The sequence below is a fragment of the Telopea speciosissima genome, chromosome 5 (assembly GCF_018873765.1).
Source record: "Telopea speciosissima isolate NSW1024214 ecotype Mountain lineage chromosome 5, Tspe_v1, whole genome shotgun sequence".
In the NCBI taxonomy this organism is placed as follows: Eukaryota; Viridiplantae; Streptophyta; class Magnoliopsida; order Proteales; family Proteaceae; genus Telopea; species Telopea speciosissima.
The window spans coordinates 1,536,832-1,560,682 of NC_057920.1; the positions used below are offsets into that span (position 1 = coordinate 1,536,832).

At 39.1% G+C, this 23,851-nt stretch overlaps 2 protein-coding genes across 2 annotated transcripts; both read right to left on the bottom strand.

Annotated features, from left to right (window-relative positions):
- Positions 1–1,051: 1,051 nt before the first annotated feature.
- LOC122662402 (GTPase ERA-like, chloroplastic) lies at positions 1,052–12,804 on the bottom strand. Its single transcript, XM_043858025.1, has 9 exons — positions 12,414–12,804; positions 11,636–11,781; positions 9,856–9,996; positions 9,671–9,784; positions 9,052–9,177; positions 7,354–7,452; positions 7,119–7,220; positions 5,802–5,882; positions 1,052–1,202 (listed from the first exon to the last, which is right to left on the bottom strand). Exons 1-9 carry the CDS (start codon positions 12,757–12,759, stop codon positions 1,107–1,109), a joined length of 1,251 nt encoding a protein of 416 aa, XP_043713960.1. The 5' UTR covers positions 12,760–12,804; the 3' UTR covers positions 1,052–1,106.
- A 1,671-nt stretch (positions 12,805–14,475) lies between these two features.
- LOC122662401 lies at positions 14,476–21,477 on the bottom strand. The gene is made up of 4 exons (XM_043858024.1): positions 20,699–21,477; positions 15,404–15,838; positions 14,799–15,007; positions 14,476–14,726 (listed from the first exon to the last, which is right to left on the bottom strand). Exons 1-3 carry the CDS (start codon positions 21,375–21,377, stop codon positions 14,826–14,828), a joined length of 1,296 nt encoding a protein of 431 aa, XP_043713959.1. The 5' UTR covers positions 21,378–21,477; the 3' UTR covers positions 14,476–14,726; positions 14,799–14,825.
- Positions 21,478–23,851: the final 2,374 nt, after the last annotated feature.

Below are 23,851 nucleotides of genomic sequence, written 5' to 3' on the forward strand. Positions count from 1 at the left end.
AATTCGGTAACTTCTAAACCAGAAAAAAAAAAAAAAAATCCATTGAAAATTTTGACTTACCCTGTTCAAAAAAGGATCGATTTTTTCGATCCCAAGGTGAACCGAGAATCTCCTCACCCATTACTTTTATTGCAATTGCATGAAAGTCTTGGACAAGTTAAGAGCATTTCAGACTTCATACTATAAGGGACATAATTATAAAACTCGATTATGAGAGAATCTCTTCACTGTGATCCAAAAAAAATTCACTTTTCATAATTCACATTTCACAATCAAACTAAAATCAGAGTTACAGGTCCCATGAAGAAAAACTTGATAGTTAGAACGGTCATTCAAAAAAAAAGACTTGATAGTTTGGTTGTAATTACACTTATAACTGTTTTTAATTCCAAAAAAAAAAAAAAAAAAATCAGATTATGCTAGGTATGTCTCTGATTTTATCCTATTAGTTTATGCACAGTTTCTTTTAAAAATATATCTATGATCGACTTAAGCCTACTGCATTTTTACATGAGATTTCCAACCCCAAATTGCTTTCTCTAAAAGGATTACCAAAGTTTATGTTATTGGTATAATTCTATTTCTTTAGTGATGGCAGGGTGGGCTTCAGTTATGGTATTACAAGATGTGCTCAGAAAGAAGAAATCAAGGGGTTGCAACAAAGAAAGCAAGGTGTATTTGAGGTAGGATAGAAAGAATTAGAGGGGTGAATAGATTACAAAGAGTTAGCTGATTGGCTCCACCAGAATCTGGATGACCATGGGAGTTACTTTCATTATGTATGATGTGAATGGTTTAATTAACACTATTAGGTATGTAATATTACTTAAAAAAGGCAGATGGTAGTGTTAGTAGCCCATCATCTGACTATGAAAGCAAGAACAGGAAAGCTCAAGGGGAGGTTTGCTGACAATTATAACTCTAATCTCTTTTCGTAGTTTTTAGTAATCTCTTGAAAAAAAATTGATAGTTAGAAGATGAGGAACAGTATCATTTCTTCGCACCTATAGCAGACATCTGTAATTCCTCCTTACCAAAAAAAAACACAAGAGACTTGGGCCTTGGCATAGTTAGGAGATTGATATAATGCATTTGATTTGGCAATTTCAGTCGGATTGTAAAACTCGAATTTGGCCCCCGTAGCCATAATACTTCAGCAGGCTTTCATCTTGCCTCCAGTTCTCTTTCACCTTCACTTCAACCTGTTCAATTAGAAGACTCATCCATGTTATTCAATTGCATAAGTCAATATACACAGGCATCAAGCTAGTGTTCGTACTGATAATGCAGATCTCAAAACGCATTTTAACTAATCAACCAGAAAACAAAAGATTAGTGGAATGAATGAATTAAAGGATTCTCTCTCCCCCTTCTTCTAGCCCCTTCTTGCCATGCCAAAAAATCAAAGTAAAAAGTAACATATCCAACTAAAGTGAAGCTATATTGTGAAAGAAGCCAAAGTGAAGATATATTGTAAGCAAAGTGAAGATATTTCTCATCTTAAAGAAAAGGGGGAAGAGGGGGAGGGGGGGAGAAGAAGAAAGAAGAAAAGCATTAAAAGTGGAGGTATTCTATTCAACAATCTAAAGGATAATTGTAGAAGTAACATATCCTAAAATCTTAAAGAATAGAATTAAAGAAAAAGGGGGGAAAAAAAGTAATGTAGTCCTAGAATAGGAAATAATCCTACTAGGAGCCAGGTAGAATCAAGCTCTGGTTAAGCTTGCTGTTTAGGGCTGATTAGGGGCTGTTTTAGGGCAAAATCAGGGTTTAGGATGGGAATTTGGGAATGGGGTTTATAGGGTTTTAATCTGCAGGTTTAGAGGGTCATTATGGTATAAAAATATCCGAATTTGGATCAGTTTTAATTTCTTGCAGAAATTAGGGTTAGGGTTTCGGGTTTTGTAATCAAGAAAAACAACTAGAACTAGGGTTAACAGTAGGATTCAGGGGCTGGGGTTTAGGTCGAGTGTTAGGGGGACTTGGGGGAAGGTTCGATCCAATTATGAAGGTAATCTGTCGGCTGAGACAGTCTAGACAGAATTTGGGCCAATTAGGGTTTTAATGGGGAAGAAGAATTTAGGGTTTGTGATGGATGGATGGGATCCAAAGCGGGATCGAGTGGAGGGGACATAGGAAGGGGGCTGTAGCCTGATTTTGATGGTAATCTAATGAGGGAACAGGTCTGGGCAGAGTTAAGACTGGCTAGGGTTTATGGAATACAAATAGAAATAAAAAGAGGATCGAATGGGGAAGGGGAAAGAAGGATAAAACAGAAATTAATAGGTAGACCTACAGCAGATATCCACGGCAGTAAATCTAGCATTGAAGGATAGAACCACCTTTACAAAGAGTCTCCCAGCCGTCACGGCGTAAGGAGTCACAGGATTCCACCCACCCTTCCACCTTGATAAGCCCACAAGGATGCACACACTCTTGGAGAGCAAGAAGCAGCAAGCAGCCACAAAAATCTCTTTTTTTAAATTCAAATCTGTTGTCGGGGAGCCTCCCACGATTCTACTATTTATAATAATAAAGGGGGGCCAAAGGCCTTACAAATAATCAATCTAAAGCAAGTCCTAGTCAGACTAGGAGTAGGCAGTCCTAATCTGAGTCCTAATAATAAAGCATAAAACAGAAATAGACTTATACTCTGAATGGGAGTATAAGTAAAAACAACAAACAATTAAAATACCTATCCCTCTAAAATCGTGAAGGGGAACTAAGAGAAATAAAAAATAATAAAAAGACTGTTTTGCCCTTCCTAAAAAAACTAAAAAAACTATAAAAGGCTCCTACGAAATTCAGCCTAGTCAAGGCTGCTCTTCTTCATTCAGGGTTTCTTCTTCTTCTTCTTCCTTCTTGGAGCTGCATCAACTCTCACCGTCTTGAAAGCATTCATCCCCAATGAATGGTTGGAGATCACAGAATGGTCTTCCAAATCAGGGTCAAGTTGCTTGAGTTCATCTTCAGCGGATGGTGCAATGTTGTATGCGGACAGTGGCTCTTTGGAGGATGAAGAAGAGTGCAGTGCTGGCTGGACAGCAGCCTCTTGACGAATTACATGAACACCTTGTAAATCTTCATCATCAAAATAATGTTCATCATCGTCAGGGGGAAGTACATGAATGTGAATGCCGCCTTGGTCTTCATCTTCACCTTGAACTTCTTCTTTTTCAGCCACGTTGAGAGGCTTCTTCTTATGTGAGCAGTCCCTAGCAATATGTCCCTTGTCTTGACAGTAATAGCAAGTAAAGGGGTCATTTTGGCCCATAGGAGTCTTGCCCTTGTCATCCACATGTGGGGGAACAGCAGGACGAGAAGTGTTGCCTATAGAGGAACCTTGTTTTGAGGTGCTAGTGTTGATGTAGGCCGGCTTGGAAGTAGAACCCGGCTGTTTACATGAAGTTAATAGCTCCTCTGCTTTCAAGGCCTTCTCAAAACAATCTGGAACATCTACAACATCAACCACTCCAATTGTCCTGTTGATCTCACTTGATAGTCCCAATCTGAACCTGGAAAGCATTTGGATGCCCTCCTCCCTAATGCCAATGCGAGAAGAAAGAGCATTGAATTGCCTCATGTACTCAGTTACAGTCATGGTTCCTTGGCGAAGGGAGTTGAATTTATCCTACATCTGAGACCTGAAGTGCCTTGGTAAGTATTGCTTGCTCAGGTCATATTTCATGTCTTCCCAAGTGCGGGGTGCAGTACCATTGAAGTCCATCTCTCTTTCAGCAGTTCTCCACCACTCACGTGCAGCTCCGACAAGCTTAGCACAGATTAACTTCATTTTCCCTTCTTCAGAGAGATCATACCAATCGAAATAGTCTTCTATTGCAGCAAGCCAATCATAAAATACCTGGGGGTCAGGGTTACCATCGAATTCTTTCAGCTCAAGCTTCACCTTTTGGTTGCCTGTATGTCGTCGATTAGTACCTTGGTCTCCAGTGAAGTAGGACCTCATATACTCTTCAAACGTAGGCTGCCGACCTTTGTCTCTGTCCCGATGGTGATCTCTGTGTTCCCGAGAAGGTTCACGGGCATATCGAGGTCTGTCCCGACGATCTCTATAATAATCTCTATCATCTCTGTCATCTCGATCAGTCCTGAATCTGTCCCTGTGACTATATGTCCATCTCTATAACCCCTGTAGTCATCTCTAGGGCTCCCATCTCTATTAGGCAGTCTCTGTACCACTGAATGGGGTTGGTACCTGTCCTCTTCTATGGGTACATTGCTGTCCCCATTAGCTGTAAGGTACCTATGTTTAATTACTTGCAGCCTTTCAGCCATAGCTCTCTGTTCAACCCTAAGGTCTTCAAACAAGGTCTTCTGGTCTGCAGTAAATTTTCTGAACATCTCTAGCATGGCTGCCATAGGGTCGGCTGGTTGTGGCAGCACCGGATTGCCATGTTCATCCATGGCTCTGATACCAAGTTAATGTAGTCCTAGAATAGGAAATAATCCTACTAGGAACCAGGTAGAATCAAGCTCTGGTTAAGCCTGCTGTTTAGGGCTGATTAGGGGCTGTTTTAGGGAAAAATTAGGGTTTAGGATGGGAATGGGGTTTATAGGGTTTTAATCTGCAGGTTTAGAGGGTCATTATGGTATAAAAATATCTGAATTTGGATCAGTTTTAATTTCCTGCAGAAATTAGGGTAAGGGTAAGGGTTTTGTAATCAAGAAAAACAACTAGAACTAGGGTTAACAGTAGGATTCAGGGGCTGGGGTTTAGGTCGAGTGTCAGGGGGACTTGGGGGAAGGTTCGATCCAATTATGAAGGTAATATGTCGGCTGAGAAAGTCTAGACAAAATTTAGGCCAATTAGGGTTTTAATGGGGAAGAAGAATTTAGAGTTTGTGATGGATGGATGGGATCCAAAGCGGGATCGAGTGGAGGGGACATAGGAAGGGGGCTGTAGCCTGATTTTGATGGTAATCTAATGAGGGAACAGGTCTGGGCAGAGTTAAGACTGGCTAGGGTTTATGAAATACAAATAGAAATAAAAAGAGGATCGAATGGGGAAGGGGAAAGAAGGATAAAACAGAAATTAATAGGTAGACTTACAACAGATATCCACGGCAGTAAATCTAGCATTGACGGATAGAACCACCTTCACAAAGAGCCTCCCAGCCGTCACGGCGTAAGGAGTCGCAGGATTCCACCCACCCTTCCACCTTGATAAGCCCACAAGGATGCACACACTCTTAGAGAGCAAGGAGCAGCAAGCAGCCACGAAAATCTCTTTTTTTAAATTCAAATCTGTTGTCGGGGAGCCTCCCACGATTCTACTATTTATAATAATAAAGGGGGGCCAAAGGCCTTACAAATAATCAATCTAAAGCAAGTCCTAGTCAGACTAGGAGTGGGCAGTCCTAATCTGAGTCCTAATAATAAAGCATAAAACAGAAATAGACTTATACTCTGAATGGGAGCATAAGTTAAAACAACAAACAATTAAAATACCTATCCCTCTAAAATCGTGGAGGGGAACTAAGAGAAATAAAACATAATAAAAAGACTGTTTTGCCCTTCCTAAAAAAACTAAAAAAACTCTAAAAGGCTCCAACAAAATTCAGCCTAGTCAAGGCTGCTTTTCTTCTTCCTTCAGGGTTTTTTCTTCTTCTTCTTCCTTCTTGGAGCTGCATCAAAAAGCTTCACCAAAGTGCATGTCAACCCCCTAAAATAAACCCAAAGGGAAGGGGCAGATTTGAACCAAAAGTAAAAAAAACCAGCATCTCTTCATATAGTAGATCTTTCGATGAATTCTGATAAGGGAACTTTATTAAATTGCACACCTCTAGGTACACTTTCTTCTGCAAGAAATCTTCAATATCTAGCCTGGCAGATGTAGCTAATACTTTTAGAGCACTCCCTTCCTGCATTCGTATGGGGGGAAAAGAGGCAACAGAAAACCATATCCAATCAGTTATGTGATACATTGGGTGGCTTATGCAGTCAAATATATCTAAGTGCATTGATGATATCATAGGTAAGCAGACAAAAATGGGACAGTAGAACTGAAATCTGATACATGATTCAGAAAGCAAAACGAAAACAGAAAGAAGAAACAACCACAATGCAAGGATTTACGTGGTTTGGCAAGATGCCTATTTCAGGGAGTGATGAGAGCAGTTTTCACTAAAAATGGAGAAAAGGTTTTACACTCTCTTCCCCACGCACCCTCTGTGTTTACAAAGAATTCCCCGTAACTAATAACCCCCATTGCAACAATTTATAAGGAAACAAAGGGATACAAATTTTCATAATTACTTCCATGTAAACCCTAAAAATTTTCAGCTCTTCGGAGGCAGCCCACAACCCAGTCCACAGAATACAAGACATACACCCTCAACGATAACATTTAATCAAGCTCAACTACATCCTAATGCACCAGATAAGTGTCATGCAGTTCAATCTTCATTTAATCATTGCTAAAAGAAGCACAATAAGGAGTAATACAAAATCATGTTCCATGCATTGCAATGAACCAAATAAAACTGCATGACCTATGTAAAACTTGACAGACATAGATCATGCATGACCATGAATACAAATGGATGGGGCAAAGATAAGGGGAGAAAAAAGAAAGAATTCAAAAATTAAACTATGACATAAATAAAAGAGAAATCTAGCCTGAAGAAGTTATTCATCTTGGGAATTATTTAGATTTAATGTTCATAAAATTTTAATTTGATGGTCAGTGGCTCAAAGAGCATCTAGAAAAACCTACCAAAGGGTCCAACCCTTTTGCAATCAAAGGAAGAGAGAATTCATCTTGCATTTTCAAATCAATAACAAAAAAAAAAAATTCTTTCTTTATTACTTTATTTTACACTGATTTTCCCACATGAGGACAGCATGCAAAAACATATATATGTGTGCATAACCCATTTGAAATCTAATAAATAGTTTTAAGAAAATGGGAGAAAAGAAAGCACAGAAGAAGATTTTGATGACAAGGAACCAGATGATTTTAAAAATAAATTAAAAAAAAAAAAGGGGAAAAGAAAGAAAAGTAAAACTGTGAACAATGATAAGTCCAGCCAAAATAATGAACAGATCTCATGAGAATGAGCCAGGTACCACAGATATACTATGACCTGGACACTTACTTTCCCAATGAGAATGATCTTTTGGGAGTTCTTCTCAACTACTATCTCAACTTGAATAAAGTCTTTTGAAGTTGGTCTAGTTTTGTAGTTTACTACATTGACCTGTAGAATGCAATAAACACAGACCCAATTTATAAGCATATCTAGCTGTGGAAGCAGCTAATTGAAAAGGCAGTCTAAGGATAGTAAAAGTATATTGCAAATAAATCACGGCTTCTAGTCAGATTGAATATACCTGGCAGGCATATGGAACTTCTTTATGATATTGCATAAATATTTTCTCTCTAACAATTTCAGCTAAGAAGAATCTTTCTGGGTGCTCACTTGCAATGTCCTGTAAACTCAATGGAACAACAGGATAAGTGTTCCTACAAACTGTTCAGAAATAAACTATTAGTTCAAGCGGGAAGCATGTTAACCCGACAATTCAAATAAAGGCAAAATGTCATAGATGCAAGGAAGAAAAATAGTTCGTTCATAAAAAAACCAAGATACAGAGGATTAGAAGATAAACTAAAGAAATCAACTCCAGTTAAGAACAAAGGTAAAATATGTTTGTGTCATACTTTAATAACCAAGGTAAAGCATGTGTTATTCAGATCTTAGCCATTCATCATTTCAGATTCAGAATGAGTAGCTCAACTATATCAGTCCATCACTTCTATTAAACTAGGGTTATTTTTTATATGAGTCTTACTCATTGTTAAGAGTCCACATAATCCCAAACCTTCTAATTCAAGATTTAAGTTAGGTATTTTACCTTATTGGCTGTAAATTGGTATTTCTTTTAGGATGTCTAGATATTTATGTTGATTTTGATATTTCTGTCACTTTTCTTCCCTTTTTTATTTTAAATTGTGGTTAACAGTATTAGTAAATCACAATTTTACTATCTGGTTAAACTACTAAAAATGGGTGGTGGAAAAGGGTTACAGTTTATCTTTTTGGTGAGATTAATTGAGGATATTGTTGGATCTCCAATGAGGGCGGGCCTCGATGCCACGGTAAGGTTGCTCCATTGCGACCTAGTGGTCGTTGGTTCGAGTCAGGAAACAGTCTCTCTGCGAAGCGGAGTAAGGCTGCGTACATTATGACCGTCCCTAGACCCCGCAGTGGCGGGAGCCTCATGCACTGGGTATGCCCTATTGTTGGATCTCCAATCTTGGGTTTATTGTACGATTGGGATTATATTTTACATTCAAATAGGGAAAAATGAAACCAGGGTTTTAGAAGGATTTAGGCAATGGAAAAAAAAATGTATTCAATGGAATGGAATGGAGGGGAAAGAGTAATTTTCAACCATCCACTTTGTGGCTTCAAACCCTATGAGATAGATCTCACAAAAAGACTCCAACTTAGACTCTTATGGGTTGAGCAACTATCAATATTCGACCTCCACAATGGAAACCCCACCCACAGCCCTCCCCGCATACTTGCCAAACCTTGTTATAGATATGACTCTGTGCGCCTTGGGTACTTTGAAATCTGGTAATTACTCTTTGTTCCAATAATTGAATTGCAATTAAACTTGGCCCATTTCCTTTATAGTAAAAGGAAAAGATTAGGACGAATAAAGAAAGAGATCTTATTGCATATATTATGCACATATATTGCAGACATTTTCCACAGAATTTTCTTATTATTACACGTTAATTGAATTGCAATTAAATTTGGCCCATTTCCTTCAATGCCTGCATCTAAATTTGTGGTGTTCAAGTAGCCACACAAGCAATCAATAGAGGATATTGATTATTGGCCTTCAATATTGACACACCACTCTTTTAAGTGCCCTCATTCTTGTTTGAGTTTATGAATAAGATCTTGTAATTATACTTCCATGCTTAAACATCCCATGAGGACAAAAATTTTAAGAGAACGTAGACAAATTACACATGGCTTTGCACACAAACAAGAAGAGTAGCCTTAAACATACCTTTGGATAGTAAGCTGGCCCAGCAGGGAGTTTTGATAGTATCCATTCCTTTACATCATCCACACCGTGACCATATTTGGCGCTCACAGGTATGACCTCATCAACATTGGTGGATTTCTCATACCACTGTAGTCATTGTGTTACTATTTTTCCATTTCTTGTAAGCAAAAGATGAAATTTAACAACTAGGCTGATTCTTGCAGCCGTTTAGCAACAGTGGGATACATGTATAGGCTCAGAACCCACCAGCCAATGGTTCCTCAAAAGCCCTTCACCAAAAGCTGACTTCACCCAATCCGTAACTTTAACAATCTAAAACATAAACATTTTTAATGCCTGTCCAAGTAAATTTCATTTTTCAGATTGTTATAGATGATGATCAACTATTTGGTGAAGAAGACATCTAGGATGACCCAATTTTGATGGTTCTCACCTGCATTTGGGTGTCAAATTGACTGCTCTGTTGTGGATATAGAGATGCATACCTTAAAGTTCTTGATTAAAAAAAAAACAAGAAGAATGCAAAAAAAAATCTTCAACTCTGTTTGCATTCTAGAAAACGTATGAGGGTCCCACTCCCAGTGTCAAAATAATGAGAATATTTTCATCAGGTACTAACCTCTAGTTTCTTTGCAATCTCACCTGGCTTAATTAGGTCCTTTTTATTCAACACCAACAAAGTAGGTACCTTATCTTGGATACTTCCAACCCCTTCTTCCAATACCTCGTCAATCTAGAAATTAATGAGAACAATTTAGAAAAGGCAAATAGAGTTCCAAAAATAACTCAACCCAAGATGCATACCTTTTGAGGCATTTTACATGCATCAACGACAACAAGTACACAGTCTGCATTAATAGCTGCACTGCGAACATTGCTCATCATCAGATTGTCCAACTTGTGCATCTTCTTTTCTAGAACACCGGGTGTGTCGTAGAGTATCATCTGCAAGCTAACCCATAACTCAGATGAATAAAAATTTTACAAACCCCACTACAGCCAGAGGTTCGCTTAACATAGTTTCATGAAACAGAAGCACTGGTTCCTAGTAAAAGAACTTCTAATACAGGAATGAATTAGAATCATTGATATGATAAAAATTAAAATTACAGCACAAGAGATTCTTCTTTGTAATATATTAAAATTTAGCAAATTACACATGACATTCATATAATTTTAGAAATAGAACAGAATCTATACACTTGACACCACATAGTTGGAATAAGACATTCATTCCATGATTTTCCACATACAAATTACCAGCTTTAGCACTTACAATTGTTCTCAAAATGGTAAAACAAGATTTTGTCAAAGACAAGTCACGCTAGCCACCTCCCCCCTCCCCCCCCCCCCCACTCTTCCTCCTCACAGTATTGCCAGTGAAACTAGTGCTAATTGACATACCAAGCTGTTTGAAAGGTGGTAAGAAGGGGATTGAAGATTCTTAAGATTTTAGTGGCCGCAACCTTGAGCATTTGGCAGGAAAGGAACAATACCATCTGAAATGTATTTCAAGTCCTGTTTCCAGGTGGCCCAAGTGAACTAATACAGTCCCATAGTCACCAAGTCACTGTTTGTTCTGAGCTTTATTGTATAGTTTCAGTGCCATCTTCTGTCTCTAGGCCTGTACAGTCTACCAGTCACCAAGTCACTCTTAACTTTCTTTTATTTATCATAACAAGCCAATAATATATACACATGGATTCTATTCCCCTTCTACTTTGTTTTTCCTCTTCCTTTCATGGGTATATGGTATGTGCATCTTACCTAGTTCACAATTATACAAGTGAAACCTTAGATATTTTTTCGCAATCAGATACGAGGTTCGAAAATTTGTTTCGTTTCATCATTTCGTTCAGACCCAGACGAGAGAAAAATCGCCAAAACAGTGTATTTTTTCCCCATGAGTTGCGCTTGGCCATTTCAAAGGGCAAACGGCCGAAATGAGCTAATCAAAACAAAATGACTGATTTCGACAACAGTGGATTTTTTTAGACAGAAACAAGCGAAATGACCAAAATTTTGACGTAACAGTGGATTTTTTAGACCAAAATGAGCGAAATATCGAAACGAAATGACCAATTTTTTTTATGAAACAGTGCATTTTTTAGACCGAAATGAGTGAAATTTTGGCGAAACAGTGCTTATTTCGTTCACATCCTATTTCGTCTCGGACATGTCGAAACTACCGAAATATTCATAATTTCGCTGAAATTTCGGCGAGTTTTCGAACTATGCTCACAAAAAGAAACTCGTATCAATCGATCAAATTTTTTCGAATGTTTAAGAAAGTCCATGATTCATTAGAAGTTTGCCGTGGGGTAGCTCACTTAAGTGCGAGGGAGAAGACATCCCAATTTCAAATCGAAACATTGATCCTCTTCTGAAAGAAAGTGCCTACGAGAAAGCCTTATGCTCGAATCAATCCCATTGAGAAAAAGACTCTGCCTGTTCCCATTTCGTACTGTTTGCACCACTCGCAATCAGATACCATGACTTAATTGTAACATGAAACGATGACACCTTAAGTCTAATCAAGGTAAGAGATTCCACAAAAGAGTAATTGTTGTAGAATGCAATGTACCTGATAGTCAGGGCCAGAACATATACCAAGAATTCGATGCCGCGTGGTTTGAGGTTTATCAGTAACAATTGAGAGCTTTTGACCTATCATTTGGTTCGAGAGTGTACTCTTCCCGACATTAGGCTTACCCAGCACAGCTACATAACCTGCATTTATTTCACCAACATTAAGATAACTTTGAGGAGACGCCCAAAGTTTCACAGAAGTTAAGCACGAGCTTCTATAATACCTGCAAGTGGAACCCAAAGTCATAAAGAATAACTGATGTATATAACTAGAAAAACAACATATTGGCTTGAAAGTTTATTTGTTGCCATGTCACATGGCCTGTTGATAATAGTAAAAGTATTGGTGCTGGAAAAAGATTCAATTCCAGAATCCCATGGACCCTGGTGCAGCATCAAACTATCAAGCAAACCATCACCACTAAACTATACTGCTGGAAACCTCTAAGAAAAACCTCCCATACCATCCTTTTCAGAAGATTGGCCTCATATTCCTTAATTTCTCTAGTAATATCCTAATCAATAACCTTATTTCTCAACCATCTCTAGTAATAAGGATAGTAGGGCACACAGTGAGGACCACAATCCTTCGTACAGCAGGATGGGATGGGTTCAACTTCTGTCAGCTTCCTCATTTTTTATATTTAACCGCAGCATTATTATCTTTCTCCGCTCCTATTTCCGTAAAGATTTTTCATGGCCCTAGAAAAACCCAACTGCATAAAAACGTGGGAATGAAAAACATAATAAAATAAAAGGAAAACAAGACTAACCGCTTCGATGATTAGAATCAGTCTCAAAGTTGAGTTCTTCCATCTCGTAGTCGTCGAGCAAAGCTAAATTCCTGTCTGGTTTATCACTTAAAGACAGAAAAGAAAATTCGTCGTCCGAGTAGCAGCTCGTCCTTTCTCGTTTCTCCATTTCTTGCTTGAAATTTTGCCTACTTGAAAGCCGCTTCTCCCACACGACCTCTCGATTCCGCGCCCACAACAATGTTCCCCTAAAGGGGTTTCGCGTCAACCGCTGAAATAGGACCTTACCCTGAGGAAAATGATACGAAAAATAACAGAGAGCATTTTCTCTAGGAAGAGTTGCATGGATGTGCCGGTTGAGCTCCATTGGAGGAGACTGGAGAGCTAACTTTGTTCCTCCTGTTTCCTTTATCGGTTCATATTTAATTTATCTTTCGAGCAAGGAACCCATATTATATTTTGTCCGGAAATTTTGAGATAAATTATAAAAGATCCACTTACAGAGGACTTGGCTGTTGTGCAGCCGTGGCGGGAGCCGCACAGGTGCAGCACGAAAACCACCCCAAATACAGGAGGGAGGGAGTTCAGATCTCATTTCACATGTGAGGCCTAGGTGAGACTCACATGTGAAATGACTACCTTACCCCTGTGTTTGCTGTCTTTTAGCGGTGCTCCATCTGTGCAGCTCTTGCCATGTCTGCACAAGATCTTTTTCGATTTACAGGGATAGAACCCCAGAGTCCGGATCCTCTACTTCCGCCTGCCCCTACTGCCGTGTGTGCCCTACACATAATGGAGCATGCAAAGACCACCTTACCCTTGCCCGAGAGCCTTGCCCAAGTGGGGGTAAGGTGGTCTTTGTGTGCCTCAGTATGTAGGGCGCACACGAAAGTAGGGGCAGGCGGAAGTAGAGGATGTCGATGCCAGAACCCCAACCCTGGAGTCCGCTATGCCCAAAGTATTCTGTATTCCCAACCTATTTACAGTACAATGTTATATAACTTGTAAGTTGTAATACCATGAACTGCTAATTATTTTATGGGAAGGGGTTTGCTGTCAGGTAGTGTGGCTCTGCAACAAAGAGGGAGGACAATGGGATCGCACGGGCATTCAAGGGGGGTAGGATAGGGTGATCATTTGACGAATTTTTATCTGCTGCAATGCACAGCAGCGGATAAAGGTCCTCATTTGACTGCCCCATGTGAGAGGTGATACTGCCTAACAAAACCTACCCTTTTTCTTTGGCTATGTATTTAGGAAAAAGTTTTCCTACACCCGTAGTGTAAGGTTCAACCCACATTTTAAGGTCCTGATTCCTGAAACAATCCTCCCGGCTATTGTACGAAGTTGATAGATGATTTGATACCCCCTCTCCCGCACATTCGAAAGCCACGATCAAAGGATTCCACTTCCCTGTGGCTTCATGAAAATTTGATCCATATATTTATTTGTTCATCATGGATAAAACGACCAGAACCAGACTTTTACTTTTTTTTTTTTTAAATTAAAGAAACATATGTACATCACTGGGATATGGAATAGTACAATTGCTATTGAAACTAGTCCTACCCAAACCCAAAACCGTTATTATAGAAAGTTTTGTTACTACACCATTTGATACCAACGCTAGATAAAAAAAAAAAAGAGAATAGAGATCTCTGTTATAGCACCACATTTCTTTGAGGTTACTATTAACCTTTACAGCATGTTTCCACTCATGCAGGAGTCCGTTAAATTCTGACTCATTCTCATCAATGGTTTTTCTTCTTTGATAAGTCTCATCAATGGTTATTAGACTACCTGCAAGTATTAAAACATTCTGGTCAGCTAGTAAAATTGAAAAAGCCCAACTGATTAATCTTAGTTCAAGGTCATAAATGCCTACGCAAATTAAACCAAGGAATTGCAAATCAGAAGTAGAATCCTGGTTCAATTCATGAGATGAGTACTCCCTAATTCTGGGCCCTCTCTCAAATTAGAGGCTTCCTTTATCTGGTGTACAGCAAGGTTCAAACTGATTCTACAGAGCATTATACTCCCGAATTCTGGGCCCTCTCTCAAAATAGAGGCATCCTTTATCTGGTGCACAGCAAGGTTCAAACTGATTCTACAGAGCATTATAAACCAAGATAAATTAAAGCTACAAAAATTGGTGCAAATGCCTGACTTGTTGCACATTGCAAGGAAGGAGGTACTAGTGGTTCTTAACTGCTTACACAAATTTGTGCTTTCACACATTATCTAGTAAGAGAAAACAGTGTAACTGATGAAAGGCCAATGTATTTGACCTTCCTCCACTCTTAGTTTCACTGAGAAAATGGTATCATCATCATTCATTTTATGGGAAGCTCATCATCATCATCATACATTCGACTCCTCCACTCTTTGTTTTACTGAGAAGATGGTATCATCATCATTCATTTTACAGGAAGCTCATGGCATGGTTGCATCATCACCATCAAGAGCTTGAGAAGGCATGGAGCACGATGATTCTCTTCCTGTTGGGAGGTAAGACCATGCTAGGCCCACAGCACCGACTGCAATGACAGTGCCTATTGAGCTCCAAACCCACCTTCGCAATATTTTACTTTTTTGCCTTTGACGCCGAGCCACCTCTTTACATACAAGAAGAGAATAATGACATGAATCATAATAACCAAAATACAGTACCAAGAGAGGGGATAAAAAATGGATGAAAGCCAGAACAGCTAAAGGCTAAATTCAAAGGGATATACCTAATAGTAATTATTTCAGTATTTTTATTTTGGGGCGATGTTCTCTGCCTAGGTGCGCAGGCTGTGCCCAGACACATGGGGTAGGACAGGGCGGCCATTTTGGTAATTCGGGGGGGCGGGCCAGTCATTCTGCCCACCCCACCCCCATGTTTCTGGGAGCATCCTGCGCCCCCAGTGCAGAGAACATTTTCCCTTAATTTTTCTATATGCCTACATATTGAATTTTGTAGAAGACTTTTGCAGAGTGATACACACACACACAAAGTGAGAGCTCACCAACAGCTTCTTGGTTCCTCTGAGACATTTCATGATTCACAGCTTCATAATAATGTAGCCGGTCCGACAATCGAGAAATTTCAAAGTTTTTTGACTCAATCCAAGATTCCATCTCCATCTCAACCTCTGCCCTCGCTGTGCCCCTCCCTACAGAATTGGATACCATCCGTGCAATATTTATCTGCTGGCAAAGCTCTTCCACAGGATCAAGATCCAAATTTTCATCCTCTCCAGCAATGGTTGAAACTGGAGGGATTGTCAGCCCCACAAGGGATAATTGTTCCCTGATCCTCTGCCACTGTTTTTGCATATTATTGAGGGCTTCCTCTGCTTGCTTCCGCTTTTCAATCTCTGTTAACAAATTCAGTCTTATCTCACGCAATTCAGCTTCCATGTCACGAAAAGATGACAGCGGGCCCCCCTCACTAGAGAGTTCTGCACCGACTAAGATGTTAGAGCTTGACCATGACATGTTAACCACATCTTTTTCTTCTTAAAGATATGTATTATGTCATCACATGAATTGAAAAAAACAAAAAAAAAAAACCTATCTAATGCTTCAGAAACTCAACATGTTTCAATCAAAACCACCTTCAATTCAAGAGGTAAAGCATTTATTATTTGAAAATTCATATTATCCCTGTACCACTTGAAAATCTCGAAAGAACTATTGTAACTTGGTCGAGTTCAGGAAACAAAATAAAATAACAACGATATATGAAAAAGATATAAAAAGGCTTTTTTTCGGTAGGATGGGTCATTGAGTTTCTTGGTAAGATTGAATAGTGTAGGGATCCAAATTATTCATTGTGTAAGACTCAGATAATGTTAAACTTATATATTACTGAAGCATCAAGCATCCAAGATTTGTAAGCTGACTGCTGAACATCATCACAGAATATGGAGTCACATGGTAACAAGGCATGAGACTGCCCATGAAACTTCTTAACAAAATCACAGGGGAAAAAAAATCAGAAGGTAGATAACTGATGAACTTGATACCAACCACTAGAACTGGCATTTATTCCACCTCTTTTTTTTTTTTGGGAGGGGGGGGAGGGATCGGGTTTTGGATATCATTTGGTGAACTAATGTAGAACTGAATTTGAATATAAAACAGTCCCAATACAAAATCTTTTCTCAGAGAAACAAAAATCAGACTAAGGAGAAATTACATAAGACAAAATCCAGAGTTCAGATGGACCTGAAATTCAGGTCGAGTTCTATTCTTAAGGCTAAGAACACCTGCTGAAAGTTTGAGTTCGATCCAACGGTTGGATCCAGAAATATGGATCAAGTATAGTTGGACTAGGATAGGGGCATATCAGTAATTCCAAGATCAGATTGAAATTCAGATAATGGGAATATGATGGCCAATCAATTCAGGTCAGATGATATAACAATCAGCAAAAAAAAAAAACAATAGAAACAGCAATTCAAATAGCAATTAAATTAGATGGTATTAAATCTGAGGATACAAGGGCAGAATTGGAATTATAAAATAAAACCAGATCAGCAAGTCTGATATAGGTCAAACTAAGATCGATGGTCTTTCTTGAGATGATGATTTCTTCAAAAGTTGGGGACGATCTGATGGCCAGATTCCCTCAATCATAATTCATTCTAAAAAACACTTGCATATGAATTCCAGATCAGAACTTGAGTTGCAGAAAACCAGAAGAGTACTTGATTAATGGAGGGGACAGAAGTAAAGGAAAGAGACAGGCACCCAGGCTTCCCAACGCAAGGTGCTTGGATGGATCAAACACCAACCAGCCTTGATCAAACGCAGTAACAGCTTTTCATTAATCAAAATTTGTGTCCAATGTTGGACCCCCTTACAAACTTATACAGGAAACTTAAAAACAGACTAAAACACTGCTGGATGGGTAGAAAGGATGACCTCTAGGTTCAAGCTAAACAAACCTCTGATAGGATCCCAAGTAACCCAAACTAGAAAAGTCAACTAAAACAATCAACCTTCTCATATGAAGGTTAAACTCTGACAATCAATCACAAATAAATAAAAGAGATGTCCTTCAGAAGATGGTAATGATCTAACAGTTGGATTAAGAGTAATTAGAAGATATTAAAATCCGAAACTGAAAAATGCAGTAAATACGAGATTTCTATTTAATAAAAAGCAGGGCATCAGTAGTAATTATGCCTTTTGATGTAATTAACAGTAGTTTCAAAGATGTAACAGATTATGGATGTTTATGATATGAGATGGTTGAGACCAGAGTGCACAGATGTTCCAGTAATATTTAAAGTATTCCCGCTTCGATATCCTGATGTCTCTGATATTATCTGGTAGAGGTTATAGTTTCCGCACATAGAAAGTAACAGAAATGAATACCCAACCGTTACTTAACGGCGGCCCTTGAGGGCCTGCACCCATATCTTTAACCCAGATTTGGGGGCGTTACAGTTTTAGAGTTGTTCCTACCCCTCCCCCCACCACCAAGGCTTATAATCATGACCGAATTGCACAGTACTCATGAAGAAAGCTTCAACTATTATTCATCATAAATCGTCTATGAGCCAATGGCTCTTACAACTAACCAACTAATGAGGTAAATCCCGTACTCCTTCCTTCTACACATAGTTTGGGCTCATTAAAGTAGCCCATTACAAAGAGATCACATGGGATCAAAGGCCCAACACAAAAATAACCCAACCCAATGCTTATTTTTAATAAAATAAGCCCTTTAGGTGACTTAATTGCTTCAAAAAAAGAAAGTCCTAACATAATCCTTAACTAATAAGGTAACATAAACTGACTAGAAAACTAAACTATTAAAGGAAACTGACTCAAAACAGGACTGGACTTATAGAATCCTAATCCATCCTAACTAAAAAACTCAATAACAATTAAAATAAAGAAATAAAGACACTTATCTAACCTGAAGCATGCACTTCATTTCTTTCCTTCATAGAATTTCTAAATATTATCTCCTCTACTGTTTTAGGTTTATGTTGGTGCTAGGATCTGAGGTCAGATAATTTTTTCGTTATCAATTAAGTAGAAGAAATCGATACATTGGCCCAACTACAACCAAGTCAACTGTGGGGGTAGGTAGGATGGACCCTAGATTCAGGCTAAACACCCCTCAGACAGGATCCCAAATCACCCAAAACAGAAAAATCAACAAAACCAAACTTCTCAAATGAAGGTTAAACTCGAACAATCAATCACAAATAAATACAATAGATACTCTTAAGAAGATGGCAATGATCCAACGGTCAGATTAAAAGTAATTACTCAAGATCAGAAAATCAGATCAGCTTATAAAGCTGATCAGTGCCTCTTTTATGGGGTAGAATCAATGCTGAAAATTTCAGCCAGATCCAATGGATAGATCCGCTGATGTGGGCAACTCCTAGTGGAACTAGGCATAACCAGTCAAACTAGGCGGCATATAACTGATTTGATTACAAATTTAATATGCCAAGCAGAAACTCAGTATATGTTAATAATATCAGAATAAACAGAGCAGTAATATCAGATACAGAACAGCCATCAATTGAATCCCACTTGTTGTAGGATTGTACCATTCACGCAGCAAATTCAGAAACTGATAACACAATGGCATTTAGAATATCGACCATGAAGAATTTCTGAAATCAGAACACGAATCAGACATGTAGAAGTCTAGATTCCAGCAATCCTAGTATAAGTATTGCAGGGGGAAAAAAACAAAACATAGAAAGAAGAAAGATAACCATGGCTTCGCACCAAGAACAAGGATCAGAATCTCACTGTCCTCCAACGATCTCCCTCCCTCTACTGAATAACACAGCACTCCATTGTAGAAAAACAAACTTTTATTCATTAAATCGTCTGTGAACCAATGGCTCTTACAAGCTATTTAAAGAGAAATCTAGTAATAGTACTATTTTGAATAGGAAAGTAAAATCCCACTACTAAGCAACATAAATAAAAAGCATAATCACAAAAGGAAACCTTCTCATGCAAGGTGAGGGGAATTAAGGCCTATTAAACAACACATAATAAAGACTAACTAAATTAATGAAGCCTAATCCCATATGCCTATCTTCAACCATATTTTAGGCCCATTAAAGTGACCCACTACAATGGAAATACATGGGATCAAAGGCCCAACACATACATAACCCAACCCAAGGCTTGTTTCTAATAAAATAAGCCCATTTATGTGAGTAATCAGCATCAACAACACTGCATTATATACACCTGATACAGTTAAATATATAAAGAGTTACACATGCCCATTGCTAAAGTGTATCCCATTCGAGTCTGCAAACCCCAAATGCGCTCCTGCATAAGTTTGACAATTCATAAGACACATCTTACCATTGATATAAAGCTTTACTTCAGAGCAATATGAGATGTACAGATATACAGTTTATGAAAACCAGAACATATAGCATCATGGCCTAGACCATCTGGCATGGGTGGTGAGATTACAACCATGCACCACAGACCAAACTTTTCGGCTGCAGTCTGCCTCTAAAAACATAGGTTTATTTACTACATAATACACTAGTATGACAGTAAACAAAATCTTACCGTACATACATCATATTTGTTCCATATAATAAGTCAAAGCATTACATTCAGTTGACAACTTCACTTGCAAATTGCAAATTCCCTGTGCAGTTCTACCTATTTGCTCTTCAAATGGGGGTTGCAACTAGTTCCACAAAACGGCAATAAAACCAGTGACAATTATGAAGCATAATCTTTGGAAACCAAGAAACAGTGCACAGGAGAAGTATGTAAAAGGAGTACAGCTGAGATGCAAATGTGAGATGGATGAACAACACAAGAAAAGATGAATTATTTCAGAAATGAGTGCACAGGTAACTAGGTACGAAATTAGGAACGGTACCAAAACATTACAAGATGACCTAGAGTGCATTGAGATGGTTTCGTAATGCCCAAATGACAAATGACTATACCAGCGATGGGAGAAGTTGTTCAAGTAGAGGTGGTAAAAGGGCAAGAGTAGGGACAAAAATGTTGGGTCGGAGTAGTGACGATGCCATGACAGAGACAAGGTACTATTATGACATTTAGAGTGGAATCATGGAAAAGAACTGGTGACTGACCTTTAATGATATTAGTCCAAAATTAGGTCTATATGTTGGGACATCCGTCGAGCTTAAATTTTGGCATAGAAGATCTAAGTAGACACTTTAAGTGACAGGAGCAAAGATTAAGGATGTTACCATGGTGTTGACAAAATAGAAACAATGAGATGACATAAAATTGATTAATATAGTAGTAGAGAACAAAGAAGGACCTCTAACCTTCCCAAGCATCATAATATTCCGCTCTTGGAGTAGTCAACCTGAACGAGCGCTCACCCCCACTATTGTCCAGTTCCAAATCATTATTGCTGCTGATACTAATGGAATCCTGAGGATCAAAGAAATCTTCACACTCAGAGTCTCTCTCCAAGTTCAACGCCACCAACTTTGATGACGAATTCTCGGTTCTAACCAAATTGCTATCAAAATTACTGCTTCTGATATCCTCGTCATGGAAACCGTTCTGACCCATCCCCTCATTATGAGGACTGCAAATAGTAACAGTAGCAGGAGGGAGAACATCTTCGGCGGAACCAATAGCGGTACTGTCTGTGTTTCTTCCATTCTCATCAACGGTGATACCTCCTTCAGGAGCTTGTTGGTCCAAGGAGACGTTGTCTTGAGAGACGCTCTTGAGCAGACGGGGACCACGCCGTTTGTGATTGATGATGTAAGGAGAGGGAGGGAAGGATGAGGATGATGAAGAATCCGGGACAGGGGTTACCGCAGGGGTGGCATAGAGCGCTGGAGATATCTGTGGCAACTGCGTTTGTTTCGTTTCCGTCGATGAATGTTTTCTCTCCAGCTTCAGATTGGGAGGTTTACCGATGGATTTCGAAACTCCTGTAGCACTCGGTTCCAGAAACCTATCAAGGGCGATGGCTGTAAAGGTCGGCATGGCCTCTCCTCAAACAATAAAGAGATTAAATCACCGAAAATCTATAAGCCACAGCAAAACCCTAAATTAGTTTCTTTAGGGCTCAAGAACGGGAGACCCAAAACTCAACAATATATTGACGTCCTTTTGTTCATCCGCAGCATGGAACCCAAAAAAGCAGGAACCAGATGTGAAGCGAGGCAAGGCAACGCAATCAATTCAAAGCTGAAATTCAAATACCAGTCGCCTTAATAACTGAATCGCATCGAACCCAACAAACGCCGAGTGGTGACCTGAGAAAATAGGAAATCCATTAAAATCCGAAACGAAGAAAAATTACGCAACAAGAAGAAGAGACGGAAGAGGTTCAGAATGACAATTTCGATTATGTTATGATGTATTGGATACTGATTGAAAGAACAAAAAAGGGAAGTAGTTTCTACGAATATTTGGAGGGATTACTTTTTCATCTTTGAGAAGAGGATAGAGGAATGACAGAAGCACATTCGAGATCTGTGTAGGGTTTTGGAGTTGTGTACTGTAATAATAAGGCGGCTCCAATAACTATAAACCACCTTCTTTCCCTTCCCTTCTTATTCAGAAGTGCGGAAGAAAAACAAACCCCTTTCCCAAGCTTTCTCCTCTCGTCAGTCCTCGCCCGCAAAATTTTTGAAAAGGCGCACTGTAGAGCCTTTGAAGTTTAAACGCAGCTTGATGATGATGTAGATGATATGAGCTGGTTGGTCATGGTGACATGGGGGGCTCGGGGGGGGGGGGGGGCTTGGGCATCCGCCACACGTCAGGGCTCTCGTTGCCGTTAGGTATTCCTCCTCATCATATACACTTGAAGCCCACGGAAATACGTGTGGTGAAGAGCAGATGTCCACTCCACGGTAGAGTTTGCTTGGAGGACAATCAGAACACCTCCTGTTGGTTATAGATTGTCCGATTAGAATCTTTGACCTTTAGTTAACCCAAGCATGGAACATTTCGCATTTAAATATGAAATTTTTTTCTTTTTAAAAATGGCAAACCCAATCAGATCGCTAGAAAAATGGAGGTCACCTCACACCCCATGCTTCTTCTATTCACGTCACGTCACGTCAAGCAGTTTCTTATGTTAGTCAAAATATAATTCTTTGTAAGTCAAAACTTTAGAGACTCTTTTTTTACAATTTTTTGTATAAAAATCAACTATAAACGTGAGGGGTGCCCCTCTTTTTTTTATTTTTCTTTTTTTAAATTTTGTGTTGGGGGTGGGGGGGAAAGAAACATGACAAGGGAGTCAAATGAGTTCACTCTCATCCCACTCAGACTTTTGAAGGTTCCATACCTACCATGTATGTATTATCAAAAAAAAATACCTACCATGTATCAATTCACTGGAGACGAAATTGTCTTTGATATGCATTCCCTTAGGCCCTGTTTGTTTGACCGGGAGATGGGGTGGGAATGTTATGGAATTGGATCCCACAGTGTAGTAATTGAAGAACAAAGTGGGATTTTTACTTTTCCCATAAAACACTAACCAAAGTCCTTAGTGTGATGTTCTCTTGGTTTGAAATCTCATGGTGGTATTGATTTCATCATTCAAAACCAGAGAGCGGAGCCCATTTTGGCCATGTCTATGTCTGTCCAGGCGTCGTCCATACTTGTAGAGGAAGCGTTGACTCTAAGATCAGCCCTCATTCATGCCCTCAGAGAAGTGCTGGATAAGGTCCAGATCGAAATTAACAACTTGGAGCTAGCCACTCTTATCCAAGATCCATCAAAAGCTAGTCCTATTGAAATAGCTCCCATTGTGCAAGGTATTAGGTTCCTTGGTCCTATGTTTGGGAGCTTTTGTATTAACCATGTATTCAAGGAGAGTAACAGCGTAGCTGACTCCCTTGCCTGGAAAGCGGTATCTTCTCCGCGCGAGATACGTTGGCATATTTCCTCTCCTTGGCTTCAAGAGCTTTGCTGTCTTGATGCACCGGCTATAGCGCGAGATTATCTTCAATTAATCTCTTTTCAACCGGTAAAAAAAAAAAAAAAAAAAAACCGAAGTCTTTTTATTTTTATTTTTATAATGATATTCCCTAAGCTTTTAAAATTCACCACCCCAAGTTAAACAACCTAAGGCTGGGTGGGATTTTGAAGTGCCACAGCAGACCTTTCCCACCCAATTCTCCCACCCCACCTAAGTCATTGTCAAACAAGCGGGGCCTTAATAAATATCTACAGACTAAAATGCATTATGAAGGAGAAAATAGGAAAGAGTCGGGCATCAAAATACATTCTATACCTAAAATCTATTGCAAGAATGTATACCAAACACAACCCAAATATTGTGCATGTTATGTTATTCATCATTGAGTTAAAAAAAAATAGTAGAAAGAACATCTACTGATGATCACGGTTTACACTTCTGCCATCTAGCCGTTTGAAACAACTTCAACAGACTGACAATGATCGGAATTAAGATAAATTGTCTTACCCGTAATAGACAGGGC

What these genes read in the sequence shown, in the direction of transcription:
- LOC122662402 (XM_043858025.1), bottom strand. Translation starts at nt 12,759, where the DNA reads ATGGAGCTCAACCGGCACATCCATGCAACTCTTCCTAGAGAAAATGCT. An exon ending in CATGTAAAATGCCTCAAAAG is followed by an intron (nt 9,785 to 9,855) that starts GTATGCATCTTG and finishes ATTAATTTCTAG; the next exon opens with ATTGACGAGGTATTGGAAGA. An exon ending in AGATCATTCTCATTGGGAAA is followed by an intron (nt 5,883 to 7,118) that starts GTAAGTGTCCAG and finishes ATACGAATGCAG; the next exon opens with GAAGGGAGTGCTCTAAAAGT.
- LOC122662401 (XM_043858024.1), bottom strand. Translation starts at nt 21,377, where the DNA reads ATGCCGACCTTTACAGCCATCGCCCTTGATAGGTTTCTGGAACCGAGT. An exon ending in ATATTATGATGCTTGGGAAG is followed by an intron (nt 15,839 to 20,698) that starts GTTAGAGGTCCT and finishes TAGTCGGTGCAG; the next exon opens with AACTCTCTAGTGAGGGGGGC. An exon ending in GAGGAACCAAGAAGCTGTTG is followed by an intron (nt 15,008 to 15,403) that starts GTGAGCTCTCAC and finishes TTGTATGTAAAG; the next exon opens with AGGTGGCTCGGCGTCAAAGG.